Source organism: Alligator sinensis, unplaced genomic scaffold (assembly GCF_000455745.1).
Source record: "Alligator sinensis unplaced genomic scaffold, ASM45574v1 scaffold366_1, whole genome shotgun sequence".
NCBI lineage: Eukaryota > Metazoa > Chordata > Crocodylia > Alligatoridae > Alligator > Alligator sinensis.
This window is the reverse complement of record NW_005841851.1, coordinates 1748290-1755170: the sequence shown is the minus strand read 5'-3', so window position 1 is coordinate 1755170 and position 6881 is coordinate 1748290. Positions and strand designations below refer to the sequence as shown.

At 53.1% G+C, this 6881-nt stretch overlaps 1 protein-coding gene across 2 annotated transcripts in view; it reads right to left on the bottom strand.

Annotated features, from left to right (window-relative positions):
• Positions 1-1759: 1759 nt before the first annotated feature.
• The window catches only part of AGTRAP (angiotensin II receptor associated protein), an 11910-nt gene continuing 6788 nt past the window's right edge, over positions 1760-6881 (bottom strand). For both annotated transcript variants that reach the window (XM_025211384.1, XM_006016168.3), the window contains 2 exons: positions 6681-6879; positions 1760-3993 (listed from right to left, as the gene is read on the bottom strand). In XM_025211384.1, coding sequence (XP_025067169.1) covers positions 3884-3993; positions 6681-6879 — 309 coding nt within the window. In that variant the 3' untranslated portion in view covers positions 1760-3883. The remainder of the gene's footprint in view (positions 3994-6680; positions 6880-6881) is intronic.

Genomic DNA, 6881 nt, shown 5'->3' with positions numbered 1-6881 from the left:
GCTCCGGGCAGGGGAGAGGTCGTGCCTGGCCCAGCCAGCCATCGTGCCAACGCCGCACGAGAGGACAGCCCGCCCCGGGAGCAGCCACAAGCAACAAGAGGAAGGGTTTGCTGCTTGCATTGCCCCACGCAGGAGAAAATCCTGCCGGGCTAGACACCTACTCACCTGCCAGGAAGTGCCCCAGGCTGCACCTCCAGCGAGGGGCGAGAAGCAGCCTCCGAGGGCAGGGCTGCGCTTCAATCACTGAAAAGCCAGGGACCGCCGTGGCAGGGGGTGCCAACAGGCTCAGTCGCGTGGTGGGTGTAACAGCGGCTTCCAGATGCGGCAGAGCACCCTTTGAAGGGTCTCGGATTCAAAGGCAAAGAGCAGAAGAATAACCAATTTGGTTATAATTGGAATAACCAATTGGAATAATAATAAATAATTGGAATAACCAATTAATGGTTGTCAAAGGTATGGCCCGTGGGCCGCATCCTGCCCGCAGTGCTGCCTACCACGTGCTGGCCGAGGCCCCGTGTGCTGCACGTGGTGTGCAGAGCTCATCTGGCATGGACTGCGCGTGGCAGCGGGGCAGTCTGGGCTGTACGCTGCACATAGTACCCATGACGGACTGGCGCTGCACACTAAATCTGGGGCCAGTCTGGATCAGGCCCACAGACTGTGCTGGATCGGATCTAGTACTATATGCAGGGCCAGTTTGGTGCAGGCACCACATGCCACCTGAGCTGGAGCTGGCACATGCTTCATGCAGCGTGCAGGGCTGGGCTCAGCCACCCACTGCATGTGGCATCCACAACCGAGCCCATGGACTGGCCCCATGTGACTAATTCAGTGTGCAGGCTCATGGCCTGCTGCAGCTGCCACATGCAGAGCATGCCCCAGACTGGCCCCACGCACTGTGTGTAGCACATGCCCTGGACTGGTGCTATGTGCTTGTCAGAGGCCAGTGTGTGCAGCAAACGGCACGCAGGGCTGGAGCCAGAGCACATGCTGAAAACTTTCTGCAGGCTGGATCTGGCACAGGGGGTCAGCCTGTGGGCCCAATCTGGCCCTGCACCCCACCCCTGCCCCCCTGCCCCCATTTAAACTTATTTAGTCTCTCCAGCTTTCTAAATTGTCCCTTTGAGCCTGTCTCCTCTCTACTCTCTTTAAATGCAATAAAGCATTTAGGTCAGAGACTTCTCTGCAGGAAGCAGAGGCCAAATCAAGTTATCCTGCAGGTCGCCAAAAAGCTTGCAGGCTTGTTGTCTTGCTTCACAAAATAGTTCATAAACAGAAGTACATTCAATCCAACCCTAACTTGCAACTAGGAAAACTAAACAAATCCTTGAAAGATTCTGAGATTTCCAAAGCCGCCTGCGGGATTTGGTAACAATCTCCACTAGGAATTAACAAGTGTCCAGGGGACCTGGATTTTTAAAAAATTTTGTAGGACGTTCCAGAGTTTCAAAATTTGCAAAACAAAATGTTTTCTGTTTCTGTATTCCAAAACAGAACAAAACTTCCAAAATGTCCAATGAAACACAATCTAAAACAACAACAACAACATTTAGCTGGAAGTGCTTTGGTGTGATAAAAACTGGAAGTCTATTGTCGTTTCCATGCGAGTTAAATAGAAATTTTAAAAATCGAAACACTTTCAAAATGGGGGGGGAGGAGAGCTCAAAACATCTTGTTCCACAAAGATTGAAATAAAGTCAAAACACATAATCAGAACACTCCCTTCCATTGTCTTCAAAATAACAGAATAAACGACATATTTCCAGGTAACAATTCATTTTGACAAATCAGCATTTTCCAAAACAAGGAGAGGGGAGAAGGGGGGTTTCCATGGTTGAATTTCTGGCCATTTCTAGCTACTGGGCTGGCTACAGATGTGGGGGAAAAAAACAAACGACTCTTTACTTTCAGCTTGGCAGGCCCCTGCACACAGTGCAACGCATACCCCAAAGAGGCACTGTGTTAGTTTGATTCAATCAGCTATTAGATAGAAGAGCGAAAAAACTCCGCTGAATCATCCAATCTATACAGACGGTGGGTGAGCCGGGTCAAACTAATGTGATGCCTCTTCTGGGCAAGCACCAAAAAGCCCTGCTGAAGCGCCCAATCTATAGATGCTGGGGAGCTGGGTCAAACTAGCGCTCTGCCTCTTCCAATAAAGCCCTGTTTTGCTTTGTTTTTACACATTTATCAGTGGCCCAGATTTCCTAAACAGTGTAAAACTCTTTGCCTAAACCACTCGCCTAAACCCAAATCAGAGATGGAGAGAAGTCAGGTTTAGGACTCAATCCTCAATGTGACTCCTCTGTTCATGGGGCCTAATTCCCTGTTGCCTGACCAGACAGTTACCTCCCCCCCGCACACACACACACACACGCACACAGTGGGTGCTAACTGCTGTTCCTAGAGGAGCACAAGAATTCTCATTTTCTGGCATTAAACCCATATTTGTGACAAAGGTAGGAAGCTGCCTCGCTCCTTGACTAGCAGTGTCCGACAGTCACGAACATGGGACTTAATACAAAGAGCTGGAGTCCAGAGACTGATGAAAATCAAATGGCAGATCCATACTCACTAGAGACTCTGTGCAGCAGCAGGCAGTCAGGGAAATCCAATTGTCCAAGGGTAGATCCATAATTCAAAAGATGTTGCCTTGGAAAATACCAGGCTTTCCAACTTTAATAGCCTGTGGGGGTTTCTCTCCCCACCCCACAACATGTTCACGCTCTCCTTCACAATGAACCTTCTGAAGACCCCCCTCCCCATTCAACATCAGCTGCAAAAGGTTGAAAAACACACGTACCAGTACATTGTATTGTACCGACTTCAATATTTGCAGCCAGGCCCGAAGACCAATACAGCCAATAAACAGCCACCCGATGGGCTTTACCCAAGCCCCTCAGTCCAGAAACTCTGCAGAGCGGTGGCTCTGTTTGTTCAATATTTTTACCACTTCATCCCAGGGAGTCAAGAAATGAAGCCGCAAGCCTCACGTGCAAGCCCCTGGATTCTCCAGATAGCGCGATGGGAGGCAGCGGGGTGACAGGTATCATTTGAAACCCAGAACTCGCTCAGAGGTACTGTGCTACATTTTTATTTTATGTCTTTTAGAAAAAACAAGTCAAGTTCTCTTAAAAAGCTCAACAGAAGGCCACAGAGTGTTTGAAGGCACAGTGTACTCACAGCAGGAGCGAGTCACCCTACAAGAACCCTGTGCACTACGAACCTACACACAAACACCAGTGAATAAAACCCAAGCGTCAACAGCAGGAGTACAAACAGCTCGCGGGCTCAGCCGCTCCCCCCCACCCTTAACCAGGCTGCGTGCAGACGCTCACCCAGCGCAGGCTGTTACTGACAAAAGCATCCGCCACATCTTTGAACGTGAAACAGCCTCCGGGAACTCCCAGAGATCAATCAAACCACTCGCCCAGGAGATCAATCCATAGAACCCAGGGTCACTCCCCAAGTCAGTAGGCAGCTGCACAATCAGATGGACCATCTGGAAAATGGCCAGTTTCTCTGTGAATATTTTGGGGAACGCAGTATACCTGGATTGCAGAGGCAGCCGTGTTGAGGACTTGGGGAAGGAGAAATTAAGGTGCTTATACAGACAGCAGTTAAACTCTTGTAAACTGGGACAGGGGGAAGGGGGCTAGACAGAGCCCTAGATCTTTAAAACAAAATGACCTTTCTGAGGTCCCACCAGGACCTGATCCATCTAAGCAGCTTCAGGGAAGAAGCTCAGCAGGGAGGGGAGTACCACCAGTTCCTTTCCTCCTGGTTTGGTCTTGGAGCTTCCTCCAACAGAAACGAGCAGGGAAGGATGGGGTGGGCAGTGTCAGCACCATCCTGTGCTCTGCTCTTGGCAAGGGAGGGTGCCTCAGTAGGGACGCGGGGCTGGCTTGCTGTCTGGCTCAGAGAAGGGGTGAGGTGCATCTTGCTGATCGATGGACTGGTAGGCGCTGCGGTCCCGGCCTACGCTGATGTTACCTGCAAGAGGAGACGAAGAGGAAGCTTTCAGGTCATGCCTACTGCTGTCCTGCCCAGTGCTGGGTGGTCATCCTGCCACTCTACCCAGCCTTCAGGCATTCGGTGATCAAACTGACTGAAATTTTAAATCATGACCTCCAGGCCAGAGCATGAATTGACTAATTAGCACAGAGATCACATGGGGATCCTCCATTCACCTTTTTGCTTAGCAAGAAGCAAGGATGGAATAGACATGGCCCCAGCCAGCCCACCCACACTGCTAGTCCTGCCTAGCTAGCACCGCTGCTCAGCACTTCCCCTACAGGTACAACGGTATCAACAACCTATCCATCACAGGGTGGTACAACCCCTCCAGCCTGACTGGCTTGGCACAGGAAGGACCTAATGCTTCGGCAGAGAAACTGCTGCCACACCTAACACTGAAACAACCTAGACGATCTGCAGCCCCTGGAGGGTCCAAACAGCCATGGACCAACCCATGGGAAGGGTCACTCTGTCCACTTCCAAGGCACAATGATGCCAATAGATAGAGGGGCTGATCTCAGTGTCTGCCTCCCTCAGAATAAGCTCCCTCAACCTGCAAAGCCTGGAGGTTGGGTGGAACAGCTGTCAACAACTCCTCCCAGCACAAGGCAAATGCTGCCAAAATTTAGCTGGTTGCCACACAGTCAGGCAGGTCCCTGCGGGATCCAAAGGAGAATGAATGTGCCTTGCAGTCAGTGACTATCCCTTTCCTCCATGCCCCCTACTTCGTATCTCTTGGAAGCTGTCTGCGCAGCAAGCCAGGCCTTGCCAGGGCACCACAAATAGTGGCCTCAGGTTACAAACCCTGCTGCCCTGTGCTGTATACTGGTTACAGTGCCTGGTTGCAGCCCAGTGGCTGTGCCAGGGAGAGCAGCCGATCACCTTTTGTGACCGTGAAAGTGATTGAGCCAGTGCTTGTTGCTGACACGTGACAGCCCCCAATGCGAGCGGGCACAGAGGCTGCCGGACAACAGAAGGGGACTGTGCAGAAACAGACAGAGAAGATCAGGCAGAGTGGGAAGGAAGAAGATGGGGCAGCTGCACTGGGATGAGGGTGCCGGACTGAAAGAAGAGGGTCTGGTGCCAGCATTAGCCCCGGAGTGGGTGAACCCCCTGTCAACTCAGCTCAGCATAAGGAAGCAGTGCTATGGTTATAATGAGGGCCACCTGGCACCCCAGGGATGGCCCTGTGCAGGCAAGGCCTCCCAGGGGGTGCAAATCAGGGCGACTGCCTTGGGCCCTGCACTTTGGGGGGGCCCGCAGAGCTGGGCGGAGTGACCTTGGCAATTCTGTGCTGCCACCGGCTTCATGTCTGGCCGCTCAGCAACCCCTCCTCCCCCACCGAATCTGTTGCTGATTTCCTTGTGTCCAGGGGCAGGGCCCCACATAGGCTGATTTGCCCTGGGCCCTGCACAGGTCATCCCTGTGTGCAAGTGTCATTCCTGGGCTCCAACGGTGCTGGCTGGACCCACAACCTAGTGGCAAATGAAGCCCTCAGCAGTGATCCCTGCTCCTCTGCCACCAGCCCAAAGAGTCAGGAGCACAGCGACTGGGTGGTAGACCCTGCTGATGGCTTGGTACACAGTGAATGTGGTCGAGCCACCCCTGGGCTCACCTCAGACTCAGGGGAGGGCCTGACTGCACACTGATGAGTGGCATGACAGTAAGGCTGGCTGGGGTGTGACTGGGTTCCCTACATGCCAAGGAGCTCTTGCCCTCTGGGTGCTCTGATCTTCCATGGGGTGCTGCATCTCCAGGGCCAGTGCAGAAGCAGTAGGAGTAGGGGCCACCTCATCCCTAGAGCTCGGCAGCTTAGAGCAGAAGCAGGGATGTTGATCCCAGCTGCGCCACGGAGAGACGAGCGTGCCATGCTGATGGCTGGGGGTTTCCAAGGGTTCAGAGGATGCTGGGCCCAGAAAGCGGGGAGAAGGTGGCAGCACAGATGACAATTCACATGTTCCCACTGAGCAAAAACACTCCTTGCAGCCTCCTCCCAACCAAGGGTGCCCAGCCGGAGCGGTGCAACAAGCCGGCAAGTTCACACAGGACCCTGCTATGTGCACAGCGGGGAGGGCAGGTGTCAGTTGCTCCGTCCTGTCACAGTGAGGAGGCTCAGTGTCACTCAGTGGACCCCACAGCCCACCAGTTCACCCCCACACAAAGTGTGCAAGGGGCTAGGCCCCTTTGCAGACAAGGCAATGGAAGCAAAGAGGGGAAGTGGCTTGCCTCAAGCCCATGGCCATGGGATGATGCTGGGATGGAGGAAGGTTTCCCTTTCCCAGCCAGGCCTGCAAGGCATCAGCCCTTCCCTCGCACAGGCTTCCCCTTCTCCCATTTCTGCCCCATCTCAGATCACAGAGCTGGCCAATAGGGGTGCAAAACACATAGGCTTCCAGGATGCCACACTGGGAAGCAGAGGAAGAAAGAAGGTGCTCAGGCATGTTGAACAAGAAGGACAGGAGTGAAGTCAATACCATCATGTGCAAAGTGGCTATCAGATGAGGACTCCAGGTCTGCAGTGGAGAAGGAGTGCATCAAAGGCACAAGGCAAGAGGTCAGTTGGAAGCACAAGAGAGATGGGGAAGAGACAGAGAGAACAGGTGGGAAGGATCCCAAAGGAGGAGATGCCCTGAAGGTGGCCATGGCCAAGGCTGGCCTCCTACCTACGTTGAAGACATACTCTCCCCCACGTTCCCGGTACATGTGAAAGACCAGGAAACAGGACAAGGGCTTCAGGAGGAGGCTGAAGATGGCCATGCCGGAACTGAAACGCTGTGTGTCAGACAGTGCCTTTTGCCGGGGGTAGAAGATGCTGATATGGATGATGTCTGTGAGGATCGTGAGCAGCAGGCCAGTCAGGAACT